Source organism: Cyphomyrmex costatus, unplaced genomic scaffold, assembly GCF_001594065.2.
Source record: "Cyphomyrmex costatus isolate MS0001 unplaced genomic scaffold, Ccosl1.0 scaffold932, whole genome shotgun sequence".
In the NCBI taxonomy this organism is placed as follows: domain Eukaryota; kingdom Metazoa; phylum Arthropoda; class Insecta; order Hymenoptera; family Formicidae; genus Cyphomyrmex; species Cyphomyrmex costatus.
In genome coordinates this window covers 312660-333668 of record NW_017280520.1, presented here as the reverse complement: position 1 = coordinate 333668, position 21009 = coordinate 312660, and the positions used below count along the sequence as shown (strand labels likewise).

The following is a 21009-nucleotide window of genomic DNA, read 5'->3' as shown; positions in this document are numbered from 1 at the left end:
ACTTGATAATTTTTCTTTTTTTTTCAGTCTTTTGAGTCGAATCCTACGATCCTCATCAGCTATATTTTTCTATAAACTTTTATATTTCTTGGTAATTTCTGAAAAACGAACGGAAAAAAGCGATTTATCGAAAGCGTTTTTTATTTGTGACCGTTCGCTGTTGGTTTATTCTTTTAGATCACTCAATTAGAATTTTAGATCTAGAAGAATACATTAATAGCAGCAAGCGCTCACTCAATTGTTGTGTCTGCCGAACGTAGCCAATGTCACTGCAGCTGCACTTGATCCTATAGATTTTACGTGTGTAGAAAATTATGCGTTATATGTATACCTTGATGCGATCAGAGTAACAAATGACGGTGAAGGTACTGGGTCAAGGATGGATTATCACGTGAGCCCACGCGTGCCAGTTCTACACTAGTTGATAAATTCGCGCGAAAATACATATTCTTGGAAATTGTAACATGTATTTTACACTACAATAAACTGCAAAATTTGATCGTTATCCTCTTGATTACTATATGCTAGCTGGAAGAGAGAAAGGGGGGGAAAAGAAAAAGATATTACAGACTGACACAGTACATTTTCTATATATCGAATGTGTAAAAATAGCATTTATGAAAACTATTATCAAATATATACGCCTTGTTTTGAAATTCCAGAGAAAGAGAGGAACTTTTCTGATAACGATGATATAACGAATTTTTATGTACAATCCTCAATTATGTTTCTTAGACTTTATATATCAGCTTGGCACTGCTTCGCATTGCGTGCTTATAGAATCGCGTTGCCAATATTTTATAAAACAGTTATATGTAATATATATATATATATATATAGTTTATTTTCTACGCGCGCGCGCGCATATGTGTGTAGAAAAGTTTCGCTTCCCTCTCTACATGCCTTGTGTTTTACATCATGCTGTATTTAGCTGAAAGTCAGTCGCGTGCGTATCGTCGTCGAATACGGATCTTCCATTCTCCATTCGTTCTCCGTTCGTTCTTCGGTTAACTCAGACACATTCGGTAAGCCAATCTGTCTTGAAACACCCTGCATCTTTTAACGTCATTAGCGTGCCTGTGTCGTCTCAGATCAAACAGGTATACATAATACTTGTAGTTGTTTTACTACACTTAACATTTCTGCTAGAATTATAACTCAATCTTCCGTTTGGAATTGATGAGCGTTTTGCACTTGGCAAGTTTCTCAAACGAATTGTCCAAAGAATCGAATTAAAGGAAAGTTGAGTTTTCGCGAGTGAAAAGCTACACGAATCCGACAAGTTTGATTGATGAACACATGTATATGTTTCACGCGCGTGCAACGCACACTATACACGATTATTTCGATGATCGATATCCTTCCAAAAATATTGGCCACTTGCTGTTGTTCCATTGTCGATTGATGATTCAACACGTTTTTGTACGTCGAGAGAGAATAGTCAATAGAGGACTTTAAAGCAAAAATGTATTGTTCAGGTCACAGCGGTTTTCTGTCGTTTACCGTTTTTGAATGCAGGTCGTGTGCGCGAGATAGTACCGAGATTGCGTACAACGTACGGAAAGAATATTGTCTTAGCTGGTCGTATCTTTCCAATAACGTACTATATTTATATTGATAGAGACATCTATTAATTATATCGATTAATTATATTTATATTAATAAAGATATCGATTAATAAATTTTATATAGATAGATAAACTTCAATTTAATCCCAGTTCAACTTATACCTTTTATCTTTCTCTAATAATTCTTAGAACTAGAAGAAAATAAAAAGTTAGTTTGACCATAGATTAAAATTAAATTGCGTTGATAAAAACGGGCGTAAATCAGCTTCGTCATATCCGAGTTTTCCTCGATTCGTTTTTTATTTGAATGAAGCGTGATATTGTATTAAGTTTCACGCGCGCCATATCGTTGTAGCTGGAAAAAAGTGGGAATAGCGAGATTATGGAAATCTAGGACGAGAGCTCTTTTTTTATTTTCTCACCGATATCCGCGAACAGGGACATTTTTTGCTAACGTATGTTCCGATTAGTTTCTACGTAGAGGAAAGCATGCCTCTGTACGAGTGCAATGTGGTGAGAATGGCACGAACGCCAATCGATATTTGAGCAACAAAAACGAAAATGAACGATGTTATTTCACGGATTTTTATACCGGAATACGATTATCGCCCGCGAGTGCTAATTGCAAGAAAATCTAGGCAACTGATGTCAGAACTGTATTCTCCCGATCGTTATATATTCCAATATTTTTTCAAAGATCTCGATCTGTATATCTCTATATAGTTTTCTTTTTATATTTTATACACATACGAAGGTTTTATTAGATTTTACCATTTGAGAAAGATTTCAAATGAAATTTGATATAGAATTACGCGTAAGAAAATTCAAGCATAACCAAGAATGTAATTTCAACCAAATCCGCCTCACATTTATCAATATTTTGATTGTATAACAATTGCGATTTAATATATGCGTCAACGGAGTGACGAGACCTCCAAAGAGATCATGCAACATATCCTTGCGTTCATTTCTTTATTTCGTAGGTAGTTATTAATAAAAGCGTCCTCGCGCGTCGCGTCGCGTCGCGTCGCCCTACAAAATGTTATTACGCCGTTTCTTTCCGTGCGGCGAGTGTCCCACGATCTGCGATTGACCGCTCGGCTAAGATACCATAGTAGTTCGTGCTACTGAGACTCGGCTGTCTCGCGAGATTCTAGATTTTCTCGCTAATTAAATCACCTGACGATTATTGCGCTTCGTCATTCTACTGCGCCGAGAGAGAAAAATCGCACGTCGAACGTGAAAACTTTTCTTGCTGCAAACTGTTCTCTACTGAAATTAATTTATTTCAATTTGTTTGGAGGATGAGAGAGAGAGAGAGAGGGGGGGGGAAGCCACATTTACTAGATCTATCCTTGTTCAACATGGAATAGTCGACCATTTTCCATCTTCGTAGAATCGAGAGACGCATGTTGCATGACAAAAGTCATTATCTTAATATCTTCAGAACCGCCGCGAGTTAAACATGTAGTTGGAAATCGATGCGATTTGGCAAAACATCCCTGGCAACCAATAAGAAAAAAATCGATTTATTATATTCGTAGAATTGTAGAACTTGTTTAGTAAAACTCGTCTTCCATAATTGGCTGACTCTTCTGCCAGAGTATAATTTTACGCGTTTTTCTCTCTTTCTCTCGAATTTTCGAAAATTGAATTATAGCTAATATATAGGGATACACTGAAAATAAATCTACCGAATTTTATTAAATATTTTGTTTGAATAATACTAACGAAATATTTACTTACAGCAAATAAAGATTTATTTAAATTAAAAAAATTATACTTAAATTAAATAAATATGTTTACTTTTAGTAAATATTTTGCTAGTACTATTCAATAAATTAAAAAAATTTGTTTAGTGTATGTAACCTCAAACAGCACAGAATATTTATGTTAAATATATTCATAAATATTTATCATTTTTTATTTTTTCAAATATTATATTATTAAATATTATATTTTAGTAAATATTTTACACGTATTTTAATAATATTAATAAGCTTTATTTGAAAACGTTATTAAAATGTAGACTAAATATTTAATTTAATATTTATAACATAGAAAAATATTATGTCTTTACTAAGTATTTTTATAGCATTTACTACAATTTATACGATAAATACAATATTTTATAATTTTTATAATAAATATCTATATGATCTGTGCAATCTAAGAGACCACAAAAAGTTTACAAAATATTAAAAATAAATCTTACAAATATTTAGTAAATATTGTGCTGTCTGGAGACACAAATATCGTGGTTCGATTGCAAAATTAAGGTTGAAGCGATCTGTGCACGCGAAAACGCAGGAAATGAAAGAAAGGAAAGTTTTGATACGCGGTATCAACTCGATCGACCCGTGTGAAGCTGGCCCCCCAATATTAAAAAATCGATTTTTTTCTTCATGCATTCGTTTGCTCATCGTTTGCTCACAAATCTTTTGAACTAAAAGAGTGAGCAAATTTTCAATTTTTCTTTCTTTTCTTCGTCTGTGCTTAGCCGATATGGCGCATCATATCCGTTCCATTATCGCGAGCGCATCTAGGATTGTCTATAACTGTAGATATCGGTTAATAATAAAGTCAAGCAGATCTGAATGGTAAATGAATATGAACAAGAAAAATTCAAGTTCGAAAGACATCAAATGAAATTATTTGCCTTTATAAACCGATACTGGATAACAATATGAAATAAATGTATTCATTAAAACAATGACAATGTATACGTTTCGACTTTTCGTTCGGGTCTTCTTCAGTATGTTAATAATACAAAAAATTAACTGTCTAATATATGTAATATATGTAAATAGTAGATGAACATGATCGATCAAAAATGTATTCTCTGCTGTGAATTGTTCGATTGTATGTATGTACATACTTACAATATACGTTTGATGTAATACTTGCGACTGTGTAGTTTATGACGATTGTACTGCAAGAGCCATAAAGAAGCTGAGGAGGCGAGAGGCAATTTGAGAGGAGATGAGGAAGCGAAGCTTGATCTCTAACTCCGTTTAGATCGTTGAAAGAGAGTCTCACACATACATTATGACCTTCTTTTTACGCGAGTATCAAGTCGGTCGGCTGCACTCGATATCCGACAGACTTTTCCCACGTTAAGTTGACATCCAAAATGGTAATTCTGATCGATCCCTCGACTTCCCTTGCCTTAAACAGCACGCTCCCATCGTTGGCAATCGTCGATCAATCGAGTTCGAACTCAGCCGCTGTACATAACTTAGGTCTGTTCCCGGTAACGAGTAAACGCTTTAGGATGATTGGATACAAATGAAAAAAAAGGACAAAGTCTTTATCATTTAAATACATACATGTGTGCAAATCTAATCAAAAGCTATCCGACGAGAATAATCGATTGTGATTAATAATCGATTGAAAATTGCCGAACGGCATCATGGCACGTCCACGTCACGATCCGATTGTCACGAGTCAACAACAAAAGCTTGCAAAATGTCAACTTGCCTCGACGAGTCCGAAGAGTTAAAAGAACCCAGCAAAATCTCGGGGTCACGTCGCGTTCAACATTCGGATTTATCGCGTTTAAAGCTCCTGATACGTCCGATGACTCACGACATTTTTGGGAATGTGGAATTGAAACGACTCTAGTATTTGCAGTCATACATGCAGTTACTTTATACGCGCACTAGCATTTGGAGAGCTCGTTCTTATTATATATATATATATATATATAAAATATATGTAGAATTTTACATATGTCAGCAATATTATATTAAATCGTAAATCAGTGCGCTTCTTCCTGTGCGTGTGCACCTTGATGTACCGTTACATAAAATTTGCAGCGAGACTTCCTGCCTCTCAGTAGTCCAACACAATGAGAGACGTGACGTCATTTCGGGGATATGTCTCTGCAATTACCCCAATATACCGTCCGTGCCGCCGTACGATTGGTTGACCTGGTTGAAGACAATTTACGGGTAATCATCTTCTGTTTGCGTCTATCCTAGTAAATATCACTTTACGTTACGATTACGCGCAGTCGGTGTCTTATATATGTTGATGAAATTAGCACTTTTCGAAAAGGATTCCCACTGCCACGAAAAGAAACACAATGTTCATACACTTGCTCGTGTGGGACGAGTGTTACTCGAACGAGTTTCTTGGGGAGCTATTGGCTGCGGTGTTCGACAACACTACCTATTGCCAATACGTGATTCTCGTGGTACCTCCCCGAGTTGAACCGGGTGATCGTTTATTTATCAAGTCACTCGTCGATTCTGCTTTAAATTTTTTACATCGGAAGAGTGATGTTTATATCTTGACTTGTATTCCCAATAGTGCATTTGAGCGTGTTTGAGCAAGAGATGACTAAAGTCTTGGCTAAAACTGCCGTACGAGACGTCGCGCAGCAATTTCTATATCTGATCGATCGACATCGATTACGTCCAAAGTTGAAAATACGGAGAGTCGTGTGAGTCGATTTCATTTGTGATTAATCCCAAACAACACAACCAAAGTCCAAAACCGAGACGTACGTCTTTAGCGTATAAAAGACATCTTACGCCTTAATTTTGGACTGTGTTGTCTGAGATACTTTCTTTCTACATCTGTATTCAACTCTGTATCTATTATGTATACAGAGAGGAAGATAACGACAACGTGATTGCGATTGTCGACGGTGAGGGTACTCATCTCAAGGAGCTTTATGGAGAGTATTGTATTAGTGAGATGATTCGTCGTCCGAGTAATTGTCGCCAATTAATCATCGGAGAAGATATCAATGGCTTGGCAGTAGGCATCATGTGTCTCAATGCTATGATTGACATCGATCTACTTAATGAGAATTTTGAATTAACGCCGTACAATGGTTTGAAAAAATCGCGGGGAAATACTCCGCCCGCTCGTGTCGGTGAATGTAACGAGACGATGCAATCCCGACCCATTCATCATGTTTTTCCGACGCCGAATGGCGAAATAAATGCTTTCGTTCTGGAGATGTTTGCGACGCGTGATGAAATGAGGCCTCACTGGTCCCACGATTTCTTGGAGGCTGCTTTCGATTGCTTCCCACATTTAGAGTACTGTGCGACTCTTCTTCGTTTCTCACATCCGTGCCATCAATTCCTTCAACATTTTGTGGTAAAGTCTATAAATTTACTAGTCAGATATTTCGGTTACTCTTGAATGTATAGTGTCCCGAATTTAAATGATCAAACTTTGAAAACATATAGGGAATTGATAAACTAAGAGAAAAAGTTGTTTAGTGATATACTCGTTTTTGCTTTATTTTTAAGAAAATCATAAAAAAAGGTAAAGTTTTCTCGGAATATTATTGTATACAAAATAGAATATTACTATTTTCGTGTATGACTTGAACGATAATACGAGTACGTTTCTTCAGAGACAGTACAGAGCATGTGCGCCGATTTCTAGATGACAGAAAGGCGCGACAAGTCATTACGTTGACCAGATCATTTAGCAGCAATATGAACTGTCCAAGATGTAATTGCTGCAAGAAGCCAATATTTTTAACAATCTGCATTAAGCAAGTGACAATTAGACAGTGAATAAATAAATAATAAATAATACAAAAATGAAAACTATACATTTTATCTTTTTTGCGATTTTCTCCAAAACAAAGTAAAATGTTACGAGTGTATCTCTAAAGAACTTCTTTTTACATTAGTTTATTAATTTCTTCTATATACAAATATAAGCTGACTAAATTTAGTCATTAAATTCGGAACATCCTGTATAAGGAAAAGAGAACTTTAGAAGCACTTCTTTATAACTTCAATCAATAATAAGAAAAATAAAAAATGAAAAATGCAGCGCGTACCGTTGAGATGTAATAGAGATTTCCCCATGACGCTGTACATTCTGCACCGAGCGGTTCTTCGCGAGGAGATAACGTGTCGCCATGCCCGAACACAAGACCGTGAAGCTATAGAGAGACTCTTGTTTACCACATCGACAAAACGTGAAGTCCTAATTGATTTTGATGTTGCCATGGATCCACTACAGGCTTTACAGCGTGATTTAAATTGTTTCGTCTTTGAAAGTAACGATACAATACTAGGGCTCGCTATACTGTGGTTATTACGTGTATTCCCTTGTAGTTTTTATATCGTGAAAGATATTCCAAATATCCAAATGTTTCCTTCATTTTATGTTGTAGCGCCGAGAGGCAAGTAAATTTCGTTAAGAATCATTTCCATATAGAGGATTACGTATCTGTGGAGAGTATCCCACAAAACGATTACAGACGTCTCTTGCATTTTGTTCTTATGCCAATTTTTTCCACTTATCATCGCTTCTTCTTCCGCGAGATCGCACGTTTAAGCGAGTTAACGATAATCTTTTATCGACTTCATCACAAAGATGAGACCACATTGGTAAGCTGTAACAGTAGTACGATAACAATAGTTGTGTTTTTAGCAAGAGCACTTGTGCCAAATTTCATCCCATTATCCAACAAAATTATATATTATATATTATAAATGGAAGTTAAAACTGTTTAATCGGTAGGAAAATTATTAGAACCTAATTATCATCGTGTACGTTACTCGTAGACGTGGATATGTCCTTTGATATCCTGTTTGAACGATATGATTCCTGTTGATCCCCGTGGACAAGCTAAGTATGAATTTCCGATTGTTCGGGAAAACTCTAATAGCTGTGAAAATAATACAAAAGGTGAAAGGGATGATGTTGCGTACAATGGATTTTCTCTATTTATGACATCGCCGAGACTAGTAACGATGCCACGTACAATTATCGATAGCAGGATCGTTGTCGTTGGAGCATCGGACTGCGGAATCGCTTTCGCGGAGTATCTGACTTTACGGTAAAATGTTTTCAACTATAACACCTGCAGTAGGTTGCATGTCGATGATACGAAACTTACTAAACGATACGTTTTTTCATACGATAATATAATGTTTTAAAAATATTTAACTATATGTATTATCAATATTGAATTCTGTAGATTAACGCAGCGATATACACAACTGACAAACCTTACGTTAATATCGCCGCATGGTATACCATTTGATAACGAATCGAGTCGTTCAGACTTGCTTCCATTCCGAGGAAGGTTTCACTCGGGATATCGTCGCTGTATAGTCGCACGGACTTGGCTTAATATCATCTATGGAACTATGACAGCGATCAACAGGTGATCTTAGATGCATTGATAGATATACTTTCTATCAACAATTTTAATAATTCGAGTTAATCCAGCAATGTTGACAAGATGATAATCGATTCTTTTGCAATATATCTCATGTTCAAATTTCGTTACATTAGAAAGGAGAAATATGTGACTGTGATGAATCAAGGAAATTTCGCGTACGATTATTTGGTCTTAACGTGCGGCTTACAGTATCAAAACTCGACATTATGGGAGAAAATCAAAATGCAAAAGCAAAAGCAAGAGTAAAGATTGTTTATAATGTATCATATGTATAGTATAAAAATAAACAATATGTATAGTATATGTATACATAATAACATCTCGTCCGTAATATAAATCACTCCGAACATCTCATTGTCCGATGCAAGAGAGTATAAGTGTAAGTTACACGTTATATTTATTTTTCAAGAGGAAACAAAGTACAAGACCAAATGCCATGGAATTGTCTGACCGTAAATAACGATGCGGAAGCTTCCAGTTGCTTCAGAAAGATTCGATGGTTAACAGGGGACTTCAAAGAAAGGAGTAGGTGCATGCAGCGATCATTACTTTATATTGTTTTAATACATTGTTTCAATATTTAATTTTTTAACTCTACAGAAGCGATATTTCTTTACGGACGTAGTATCGATTGCTATTGTACACTCAGTGGTTTAATCAAGCTCGGGGTAAAGCCTTCGTGGATTACGTTGATTGAACCGAACTCTGCCAAGTCCTGCGAAACGAGCAATCAAGCTCTTTTTCACGATTGTGAAGTATGATTATTATATATCATGATAAAATAATTCGTATTATTACGATGAAAGAGATAATATAGTGCGTTTACCTATCTAAGGTGAACAAAGAGGTGACAAATGCCATTTTACAAAGAGGAGTTCAAATTTTTTCCGAATGGACCATGGTCGATTGGACTCTGATGGAAAACGATGATGCAAAGCTCATGATTGAAAATATTACGATTGAAAAAGAAGAAGAAAAGAAAGAATTGACTTGTGATGTTTTTTTCAACTTCTACGAGAAAACGATCGATTTAAACGCATTTTTAGGTAAAGGACACTTGAGAATACAACATCCTACTAATTTTTAATTCATTTTTAATTATGTTTAAAGTCGCATTTGACGGATATCGAAAATTGAATCTCTCTCTCTCTCTCTCTCACATAATTAAGTAATAAAAATCTTATTAGACCGTTATATGTGATAACAACTAATAAGAAAATAGGAATTAAAGGCTATAACGGTCGAAGCTGGATATTATGATACTGAATTCAATGTGAATTTATATACATATACTATATATGTACAAACATATAGGTACAGTGACGTGTAAAAGTTTCTGGCCAGTGACATTTTGTATTTTAATTTACATATTAAAAAAACCTGATAAAATTTTAATCATTATCGGGTGTTAGTACAAAATGTTATTGGACGGAAAATATTGCACGTCACTGGATACCATATTTGTATTCATATTATATTCATTTTAAACTGCGCGAAATTTTATCGGACTTACAAAACGCAGTTAAACTACTGAGATAATATCAATATTAAATTTTTATGCTCAAGCATGTCTTAAAGAAATCTTATAATATGCTGAAATCTGTAAATAAATCTCACGTAATTTGTAACGTTTCAGCGTTTTGTCGAGCTGGTCTCATTTTCGATGATTCATTAGTAATAGATCTGGAATGTCGCACCAACGATCCGTTTATTTTTGCCGCTGGTACCGTGACGAAATATTCCCGAAAATTTTACGCCGACGTCTGGCAGCACAAATATTACAATAGCATGGAAGTTGGAGAGAGAGTTAGTAGAAAAGACATTCTTTTTTTAAAGAGAATGTATAGTAGTATCTTTTTCAATCAAACTCCTCTTTTTTAAACTAAACTTTATCCTTTTGTTGTCAAACTCGTAATACATTTGCATTTCTTTCCTTCGCCGTGCATTGGAAGCTCGCTCAAATTTTATGGAAAGTGATCGAGTGGGACGTGATAATTCCGGAGCGAAAAAAAAAAGAGAGGATCATGCATTTGACACCGTCGACATTTCGTACACCTATCGTAACCGCTTGCATTCTGCCAGGTGATTATCATTACTTGCACGTATGTAAACCCGGGAAAACGACTTGGGATAACACAACGAAGATCAATCACAACCATTACGTGAGTTATCCATTAAATCGATTTCTGCATCGAAATGCAAATAACATTTTATTTGAAGAGCCTCTTCGTTATGGCTTTCTTTCTTTTTCTTTCGATCTGTATAAGACGTAAATCGTTGAATTAATATTGATTTTTTTTCATGCAGGGAAAAGTATTTGTAACTGGTTCTTGCAAATCTGAAATTGGATATTTTCGCATTCGATTGAATATGTACGACACTGTGGAAAGTATAACGTGTGTAAACAAAGAGGTAGTTCCAAAACTCATTAAACAAACAATATCCAGCGATTTCTTTAGAGAAAATTTTATGTGTCGCGATATTCATCTTGCGATTCGAAACAGATGCTATTGTCTCAATGTACACTTAAATGACAATTGTTTTTCAGACATTTCGAGTGCACGACATGATTGTTTTATATGGGAAACACGAGAGCATGTTAAACGAGCTAAAATTCCGTTTTCGAGTAAGCGCCTAACCGACGATATAGTATCGAAATATTAAAAAGCTACTGCACATATTTTAGGGTTTCGTGTAAATGTCTTGGCTTTTTAAAATAATTTCTCCTCAGAATTCGGAAATCTCAGATTTCTACGCGTATTTTCGCGAACCTTGGGCCGCGGTGATTCTCCACGATAGATTCGATTGTCTGCGCGTCGAAAATCGAGCTACTTTGCTGTCGCGAGCGGTAAGACGGCCGCTTGTATTTCAATATCGTATAATACGAATGTCGATATTTATTCTAACAATAAGTATATTTTCTCGGCATACAGGACATTCACGATAATTCTTTGGTCGACGATTGCATTGATACGTTAATTAAGTCAAAGTGGAAAACGGTGAGTAATTTTACTTACGAGTTTATGAAGATGTCGCGAATGTATGATCCTTCCGAGAATAAGGATTAGATATCGATTAATAATAACGACGTGAATGAAAAAGCTCAAAACTCTTTGCGCAGATATCTGAAGAGGATCGAAATTACATCGAATCTAGATACGCTGGCTCGGCTTATCATCAAGAATTAGAGAATAATCTTATGAATTTTCTCGAGTTTTACGAGAATGATCTACCTATGTATTGTACTTTGCGTAAACAGCGCCAGATGTATATGGACATTGCGGAAAGTCCGTTATATTTTGACCAATAAAACATTTTTTGCAAATTCTCTTGATGAAGAGAAAAAGAGGGCTAAAAAGAATTAACGTTCAATTAATTAAATTATCTCCTCCTCCTTTCTCTTTCTGATATAAAAACGAAAAAAATGAAAAGTACACTTTAGGCTTGTTGTACAATTTAAAACTGCTGACAGTGAAAAGTATCTTCGCGTCAATGCTAGCTGTAAAATGAGTAGATATAAAAATCTTTATATAATTAAACGCTAAAGCAAATTTCTCGATTTCATTGAGCTACGATTACGCACACTACGGTGGCTGCGTGTGAATCGATGCAAACGTTTCTGAATTAGAATCAAAGCCACGCATTCAATATAGTTATGCTCGATAAACGACTTCCTCGACATCTATCTACTTTTGGCACGCAATTCTATTCGTAGGTCAAGTTTAACATTTCACCAAGTTGTTTCATAACAGTGCGGCGGCCCAAAGCGATTTGCAAAGCCTGACGTCTGAATTACAGTCATGAGATGTTTAGGAAAGAATCGCGAATCATGAGAAAATTCTTTAGGTGGCTCTAGAGATCCTTTAGGTACAGGTCGGCTAAAGTTTCGGCATGATGTTGTGAAACCGGAAATAACATGATTTCGGAAATGCGCGCGAAATAGTATCTCTAGGTGGCTCCAAAAAGTTGATGGCATTTTAATAAATTCATTTTTGTAATTGCATCTTACATATATTTCCTTCTATACCAAGTACTTAAATGCTGTCAATTTCACTGTTACGAAATATCAAAGAAACGCGCGGATAGATATATATGCGTATAATCATTATATAAAGGCTCGATATGTTTAAATTTTTCTATCTCGTATATACCTAGCGCTCTCTCTCTCTCTCTCTTTTTACAGAACTTTAATTTCGTAAAAAAAATATCGATTTGTGATATTCTGTCATATTCATAATAGTATAGCGTGCCAATTTTTTGTCTTTCCCTTTTCCTCCTGAATCTTTTCCTTGAACCCACGCACGTGCCGCGGTCTGTTTATTGCGGATTGCGTTAGTCTTTTTGGTTTATTTCGCAAATGTGTTCGCCTCGTTTCTGAAACTTGTCCAAATTTAAATCTCGATGTTAGGTCACGGTCGTGCTATTTTTAACGCTGGCACGTCTATCCTACGATATGTTCGTGTAACTATAAGTGCTTAAAAATTCTTTTTTATCACGAATAAAATGAAACAAAATTCTTTCCAGTTGCAAATAAAGATTTATCGTTCGATAGCTATTTGTACAAGCTCTTAGCTCGTACACAAGATATGTATTCGTACATAACTATAATAGCGTCTTTATGAAAAAACTTAACACATGCACTCGATTAGAGTACAGCTTTCACAAATATGGCTCTGGCATAACAAGGAGTCATTATGTAAGAGGAGCAGATCTGTCAGCGTGTGCGAGTAAGCGCATTTTATGACAGAGCAGCTTATGTATTCGTCACTTTAAATGGCAATATTGAAAATCCATATTTGCGGCACGTCATAATGTGATTCATTTTCTTTTCTCGCTATAATTACATGCACTGTTGTTCTGTGTTTAATCTGTTCTAGAGGAATCTTTATTAGTAAACACTATTATCACGAAACTCAGAATTGTACGTCCGTGTTAAAAGCGGAAGAAAAAGTCATATTTAGAGAATAGGAATTACAAATTCTTTACATCCAAGTTTATAAATGCTCTACTTTAATTTAAATATTTCTGAAAAGTATTTATCGTATTTTATTTATAATGCACATATGTATATCGTAATTTAATTTTTTTCTTAAGGTGTAAACACTGCATATTTTAATTTTATTATAAATAATAATTGTCAACTGCGGGGCTTAAAAAAATAAGAAAACAACTTAAAGAGTGTTAAAGTCTCGATCTACCAAAATTGTCAATATATTATACATATTTAAGTCGCATTATATCATATTACATGCATCTTTTCTTCATTAGTTGACTTTTTCGTTAATTCGGAATGCATTTTTTTTTTCATAAGGGAAACATGCTGAAGTCTTACCCCGCTCGATATCCTATCAGCAGAGCTAACACTGGTACTCGAGTGATTCGTTTGACAGTGGATCAGGAAGCGGTTCTTCAAGAGCAGTTTAACAGATGGCCAAGAGCACCTCATACAGCGGACGTTGTACTCCTTGCAGCTGAAACAGGTCTTTCCGAGGCGGACGTTGAAGTGAGTAAACACTCGTATCAATTGCATACTATTGTATACGTTTAATAAATATGAGAAATAAGTGTAAGAGATATTTGAAACGAATCAAACGAGTGAAGTACATCGATAAAGATACGTTGCAACCTTTGGCTTTTGTTCTAGGGATGGTACGCTATCAGATTAGCTCAATGGCGGAAAGAACAGGGTCTCGGCGGGAATCTGGGCATACACTGATGATCGTATGAGAGCGCTCGCTATATACGCCAAATTCTCAATCTCGTCTCACTTTTGTACCTGAAATTCTTACATATATACGGGCAGATGTAATGGACCGATAGCAATTTATGAGAAAGAGAGAGAGAGAGAGAGAGAGCAATGTACTTCTTTTCCTTAAACTCGCTGATTTTAGACAGTTTAAATTTCATTGTATTCATAGAAGTATTATTTATTGTAAATGTAAATTTATTGTAAAACAGAAAAAATGACGTTCGTGCAGAAAATAAATTATTAATTGTACGAACGCGTAATGTATTTATGCGTAATATACTCAAAATATTGGAAATAATTGCAAAATTTCAACATTTTTTTAAGCAAGGAAAGATTGTAAACAATTATAAGAATGCTTTTCTTAATTAACATACTATCTTAACATGTAGTTTAGTTATATTTAGTTAAATTTGATGAAATAATAATTACACGAAAATAATTAAACAAGTAAATTTAATTGAAATATTAAATCTAATTACTTATTTATACTTACACATCCACATTGTAATTATGAAATAAGTAAACGAGCAGAAATAATGAAGCTAATATGAGAGAGAGAGAGAGAGAGAGAGAGAGAGAGAGAGAGAGAGAGAGGGAGAGAGAGAGAAAGGGGGGGGGGAGAAGGGAGAGAGAGGATGGAAAAACTTAAAATTTTAAAAGTAAAACGGGTCGCTTTTAAACGGTTATTAATACTAAAGGAAATTGGAGGTTTATTATACCAATGACCAGTCTATGTACAGAAATGTTTTATTCTTAAATTATGCACAAATTGCAATCAATACAAATGTATCTGAAACAAGCAAGTTGGGGGATATCTCAGTTTTTTGGCTGTCATAAGAATATTCAGATAAAATGACAGCTGTTTTGTTAGGTGTCGATATATTGCATCAACCGCCATGTGTTTTTGCAAAATTCATGAGACACGTCCGATTAGTTGTTGTCATATCCGGAAGAAGAAACAACTGTTTTAAATTGATAACGAATTTTTAATAATGTTGATAATCAATTTAAAACAATTGATCATATCTATTTTATAGCTTAGTATAGTAAAGCTAGTTTATTTGTTCAGACATCCACATTTCGACTAAGTAGTATTATAGTAATAAAGGTATGCGCTAAGTCTGCACTTTAGCTAGATATCATAAAACATGTATCATTCCTTCTCTGGCACATCATACATTGGTATTACTAAGTATACGTTTACTTTCTTTTTAAATCATGCGAAACAATGCAGAAACAAACTCGATATCGAATTCTAAAGTTTGATATAGTATGCTTAGACTGTAGTAAAGTAAAAAAAAAATTAAAAGAAAAGAAAAAAAGAGAGAAAAGAGAAAGAAAAGACTAAATTACGTGAAAAGTGTATTCGGAAATAAAAACCGACTCCTTGTGCACATCTGATCGTGTTAGATTTGAATAAGTCATTTTCGCAATCATCATGGTACTATTAATCAACACTCAGCTTTGAAACGTAAAAATCTAGTGTTGTTAAATAACTCTACTAATAATCGTAAATCAAAAACTCAATTTCCTCAAGTAAATAGAAAGGAACATCATTGGGAACGCCTTTGAACCAGAATTTCTTAGAGCTGCCGCCTACCATTGTTATTATTAACAACGGAAATCCACACACATTTTCCTGGTATCGCGTCGAGTTGCATCTTAGTTATGTCGCATTCGTTTCAGTTTTCATAATTATCTTCGATATATAGCGTATCAGAATAACGAGGTTACGTCGATATAAAATAATAAAGTATCAAAGCAACTAGATATATCTTTTACGTTAATACGGAACATTCATGAAAAGTACGTGGAACAATTTGCTGCCATTTGTTTTGATTATTACAAGCTAAACTAAATAAACTCGACATCATGGAATGATATCGGGACCACACTGCAAATATTGTATTATATGTAAGTACTGAGCGACATATCTAGATGAAAACTTATCCACAGCGATAATTGACGTACGAGCCGCGATTATCCAGCCTAATATTGGATCGTTAAACGTTAACGAGTGACCAAGGTGTACCGTACGGTACATCCGAAGCACTGCCACATAAGTTAGGAGCTTGGTATAAAAATGAGGCACAGTTTCACAATCAGGGAATCCTTCTTACCAAATGCTATCCTCTATCTCCCAATGAATGTATCCGTATATCAAACATGACAGTGTAATTACCATCATTAAACTAAACCATGCATGGATATTAATATGTGTCCTTAAATGTGTTTAAGGAGAATGACGATTTCTTAAACAACTGTCGTATTCTTATCGGTAGCAAACAGTCTTAACAACGAGCGTAGACTAATCATGTCGCGTTCCATAATCGTGTAGTCCTTGCGTCGGTATGCGTCATGTTACGTGCTGGGAGTTAATAGCTCTCATCAGGTGTAACGTAGCAACGTTAGTAGCAATTGGCGACAACGCAACGGTTGCTTAGCCACTGGTACCATTAACCAGAGCTTCTTTAGGCTTATTGCTCTGCTGCATACGAGGAGGACGAGACCGATGTTCTCTTTGGCCTTTAGGTCCTTGCGAACTGTTGTTAGACATGGATACGTCGTTCGCGGGTGTTCCTTCCTTGCTATTCATTGTTGATTGGTCGCACGGGCCGGCATTACTGCCTAAACAAATTTATAGATTAACTCTGAATGTTTTCGTATGTACAAGTGTGCGCGTCAGCCTATTGATCGAGCAATGGGAAATGGATATAATCTATTTCTTTGTACAACCGATCGTCCTAAAGAGACGCTCGCGCTAGCTTGATACTAAACGATAGACCTACCTGTCTGACTAGCACTCATTGGCGTTGAGCTTCGTTGCCGCGAACGCCGAAGTCGTCTTCGTCTTATTCCTTTAGTTCCTCCCTCCACACTTGATACTGACTCTATACAACACAAACCATTGTGACCATCTGTCTCAAACTCGCAATTGATATTTAAAGATAAACTTAACCATAAGATAGCAAAAGCTGCACTGCATACGTTAGTAGCATGCAACAGAATATATATTTATATCAATTTAATGATAACATTAGTGTTAGATGGTCACAAGAGTTTGCTCCGCATTTCATGCCAATCTTAAAGCATTCTAATACGCTTCACACATTGTTTGTCTTTAGGACGAAACGGTTAGAACGTTCATCAACACATATTCGCTCGCTTTTTCTCTTGTCACACATACACGTGCGCGCGCGCGCGTATTACCAATATTATTACCTCTATCAATGCTTGAAACATCTTGGCTGTCTAAAACAGTATCTTCGTCATCAGTAGTACGACGACGTTCGTCTCTACGATCTCTACGTTGGGTTGGAGGACGACCTTGTCTACCACTCATGTACCCTGAATTACCGGCTCCCTGATGACCACCTCTTGGCGGTAAATCTCGAACACGATCCTCACTACCGTCCAAAGTATCTCTACGTAATCCTGAAGAATGCCCGATTAATTGTTAGATTTTTAATTCATATAAATAATTATAATATTTCACTTGCATTTTATATCGTTTATTGACTAATTTAAATTATTAGATTTAGTTTTACATAAAAAAAAGGTCATAATGAAATCGAAACTAATAACATAATTTGCTCATCACACCTTTACAAAATTTAAATATTATATTATAAATTATTATTAAGTTTATCATTTTAATATTTTGATAATTAATAACTTGATTCTATTTGTGCTATAAAATTACCGGCATTGTGTCTAGTAGGAGCTCTACCCCGAGATCCGCGCCCTCGAGACTGACCACCGCGACCTCCACGACCGCTGATACCTTCTTCAGGTCCTGTAACCATTCCTCGTCTTGTGGGAGGAAAACTGGGTATCGGCCCTGTAGTCGATCCGTGCATGCTTCGTAGTTGTTGATCAATTTCTAATTTTTCTTGTCGCAGTTGTTCTACTTCCTACATAAATTATACGAGTAGATCAAATTCCACGATCAATTCGCAATTTATTTTGCAATTCCTTTCTGGGATATCGGTTTTATATAAAATGTTTCAGAGAGGATCAGTGCAATTAACATACATTACCTTTAAATGTGCCAAATGGTATTCCAACAGAACTTTGGCATTGGCGATGCTTTCGACAGTGCCAACAAAGACAAAGGGCACCTGACCTTCCTCTCGCGGAATCGTTGGTTGAGGTTCGTTGTCTCCTTCTATTTTTACTCTTACCTGAAATATGTAGTTATTAAAATTGCGCTATTAAAGTACTTAATGATACGGATTATTAGTATGAGACGCTTAAAATCGTATTTCATATCCATACCATCAGTTTTCAGTCACTGGCGTTTGTCATTTCCACCAATACACTTGTCGATCAGTCTGCGAAAATTTGCTTAAATATTCTTTACACCCTTTATACTCCCAAAAGGATTTGTTTTTCAGTAAAAAAATTATTTCTCGATACTTTTACCTTTTTTTAAACATCATCTTTTAGATAATATGTATCTTCTCACAATCACTATATATCACGAGATCATTATATCAAACAATTGTATCGTGGCAATTATATCGTGTATTTATAATCACAGCTTTTTTTTCCTTTAGATATAATTGTAAATTTAAAGATTTTTATTATTTGATTTTCTTTTTTTAAATAACAATAATTTCAGCTTATTTATATATCATTAAAAAATAATCTTTTGTTCTATAATTTAATAGTTATAATATATCTTGTACACGAAAAACTGATTAACAGAAGATTTAATTTCTGTAGAAAACAAAAGAAAAAAATATTCGCATATATACGTACATTAAATCTATCTGATTCCTTACGCATGATACAAGTATTCAATATGCTATAGCAATAAAAAGTTTTCATCACACAAAATATTCTTGTTACTTATGAAACATTATGTAGTTTATTTCCAATTATTAACAAGTTTTCCACAAATCAGATTGTAAAAGCATAATATCTGAAATGATATTCTTTTTAAAATATAATTGACGACAAAAAACAAATGCATGGACATGGAACGACTTATGCATCTAGTTACTGTTTGCAATGCACATGTGCATTAAAAGGTCCATATACACAATGCACACTTAGCATTAAATGTAGTCATGTAATTATCAATCAACCATGATAATACTGAATGCAACTTTGATATTTGATAAACAGCGCATTCGGAATAAGACAGTCACATTTAGTGCTAAATGTGAAGCATGAGTATAGGCCTGATTATACAAACAAAATAGTTATTATTTCTTTTAATACGATTTAAAGGTACTGGCCCGAGTGGTTCATGTAAGATTTGCAAGTGCTTCCATATGAATGTATATATATATATATATGAATGATTGACTAAACTTGGATGGAATAAAATCACAAACAATAGGAAATGACATACTTACTTTATCAATATGTATATTCCCACTCGAGCCAGTTGTTATCTACCGAGAACAGACAAGGCATATGTCATATATAACCTAATCCCTCGTAAGTTATAACTTCCATTTTCAATTGAATGCTATATTTTAAATTTTGATTACAGAATCTTTAATCATAGACATTGTTAACGATGTCTGCGTATGTTGCAAAAGAGAGGCTATAAAACGCGTGTTGATAATTTCAGACGATTGCTACATACCCTGAGAGATAAACATGTATATCAGTAGATGTAGACGATCTGTAAAGTATTATATGTAATCTAGGTACTAAATTTGGGAGTTTTAACAAAATCATACTGTATCAACTGAAAATGAAAATTGATATACTTATATAATATCGTAATGATATTCTTAAACATCATTACTTGAGAAAAAACAGTCCCTACCTGAAAGATCTTAATTCTGAAATATCTATAAAAATATAGTCATGTTAAGTTCTATTAAATAATGATAAAGATATACTTACTACACCACTCTTGTCGACAATTTCTTGGATAATGCGACCATTCTTCCCAATTACTTTTCCTACCAATACCCGTGGGACTTGTATAGATTCCTCGCTATATTCCAGCATAGATCGAGCTTTTTTAACAGCTTCATGCGTCTATGATTAAGAAAGATACATGATAAATTTTATATTTACTCAATATATTATAAGAAAATATAGGACAATGTATAGATACATTTTATATTTAATTAGATAAAAACAATCCGAGCAAATCTTTCTAATATATTTTTAGAAACATACAAGCAATATAATAATATTTTTATTGTTACCTCTCCATATATCTTAAATGTGCATGAATTTTCTTCTAACTCTATATTTGTAATGCCATCAACTTTTCGCGCTTGCTGGATATTTGCACCGTGAGCACCAATAGCTAGTCCCATCAGATCTTCTCGAACATTAAATTCGTCGGTATATCTAAAAAAAAAAGGTGAAATAATGTAAATTATATATTCTACATTCTTTATACATAATCTTGTTTAAAATAAAGTTTTAAAAAATTTAAATAAATTAAAATGAAGAAAAAAAACTAAAATAAAATATTGCATCTTTTTTACTTCCTTCCAACTCTCTCTCTCTCTCTCTCTCTCTCTCTCTCTCTCTCTCTCTCT

At 34.8% G+C, this 21009-nt stretch overlaps 3 protein-coding genes across 8 annotated transcripts in view; 2 read left to right on the top strand and 1 right to left on the bottom strand.

Moving 5' to 3' along the window:
- Nucleotides 1-946: 946 nt before the first annotated feature.
- Nucleotides 947-14754, top strand: LOC108781958 (homeodomain-only protein). 2 transcript variants are annotated; one of them, XM_018550093.1, is made up of 3 exons: nt 947-1025; nt 14051-14242; nt 14384-14754. In XM_018550093.1, exons 2-3 carry the CDS (start codon nt 14057-14059, stop codon nt 14453-14455), a joined length of 258 nt encoding a protein of 85 aa, XP_018405595.1. In that variant the 5' UTR covers nt 947-1025; nt 14051-14056; the 3' UTR covers nt 14456-14754. The 2 variants fall into 2 exon arrangements, with proteins under 2 accessions (XP_018405595.1, XP_018405597.1); XM_018550095.1 differs by lacking the exon at nt 947-1025 and adding an exon at nt 1035-1100.
- On the top strand, nt 5037-12085 carry LOC108781950 (cilia- and flagella-associated protein 61). The gene is made up of 20 exons (XM_018550079.1): nt 5037-5191; nt 5387-5521; nt 5628-5788; nt 5883-6015; nt 6185-6683; nt 7377-7639; nt 7723-7939; nt 8117-8391; nt 8533-8721; nt 8853-8981; nt 9149-9264; nt 9340-9494; nt 9575-9785; nt 10376-10545; nt 10692-10901; nt 11047-11151; nt 11288-11365; nt 11471-11587; nt 11673-11738; nt 11861-12085. The coding sequence occupies exons 1-20, from the start codon at nt 5037-5039 to the stop codon at nt 12047-12049; spliced, it is 3573 nt and encodes a 1190-aa protein (XP_018405581.1). The 3' UTR covers nt 12050-12085.
- A 350-nt stretch (nt 14755-15104) lies between the features above and the next one.
- Nucleotides 15105-21009, bottom strand: part of Fmr1 (synaptic functional regulator FMR1) — a 12211-nt gene continuing 6306 nt past the window's right edge. Inside the window, exons 7-14 of one of the 5 annotated variants that reach the window (XM_018550080.1) lie at nt 20668-20815; nt 20357-20494; nt 19855-19893; nt 18529-18672; nt 18192-18402; nt 17711-17923; nt 17278-17379; nt 15105-17116 (exon numbers count right to left, since the gene is read on the bottom strand). In XM_018550080.1, the coding sequence (XP_018405582.1) occupies nt 16929-17116; nt 17278-17379; nt 17711-17923; nt 18192-18402; nt 18529-18672; nt 19855-19893; nt 20357-20494; nt 20668-20815 (1183 nt within the window). In that variant the 3' untranslated portion in view covers nt 15105-16928. The remainder of the gene's footprint in view (nt 17117-17277; nt 17380-17710; nt 17924-18191; nt 18403-18528; nt 18673-19854; nt 19894-20356; nt 20495-20667; nt 20816-21009) is intronic. The other 4 variants (XM_018550084.1, XM_018550083.1, XM_018550085.1 and 1 more) reach the window with 4 other exon arrangements.

What these genes read in the sequence shown, in the direction of transcription:
- LOC108781950 (XM_018550079.1), top strand. Translation starts at nt 5,037, where the DNA reads ATGTCAACTTGCCTCGACGAGTCCGAAGAGTTAAAAGAACCCAGCAAA. An exon ending in GTGGAATTGAAACGACTCTA is followed by an intron (nt 5,192 to 5,386) that starts GTATTTGCAGTC and finishes TAAAATTTGCAG; the next exon opens with CGAGACTTCCTGCCTCTCAG. An exon ending in AGATCAATCACAACCATTAC is followed by an intron (nt 10,902 to 11,046) that starts GTGAGTTATCCA and finishes TTTTTCATGCAG; the next exon opens with GGAAAAGTATTTGTAACTGG.
- LOC108781958 (XM_018550093.1), top strand. Translation starts at nt 14,057, where the DNA reads ATGCTGAAGTCTTACCCCGCTCGATATCCTATCAGCAGAGCTAACACT. An exon ending in TTTCCGAGGCGGACGTTGAA is followed by an intron (nt 14,243 to 14,383) that starts GTGAGTAAACAC and finishes CTTTTGTTCTAG; the next exon opens with GGATGGTACGCTATCAGATT.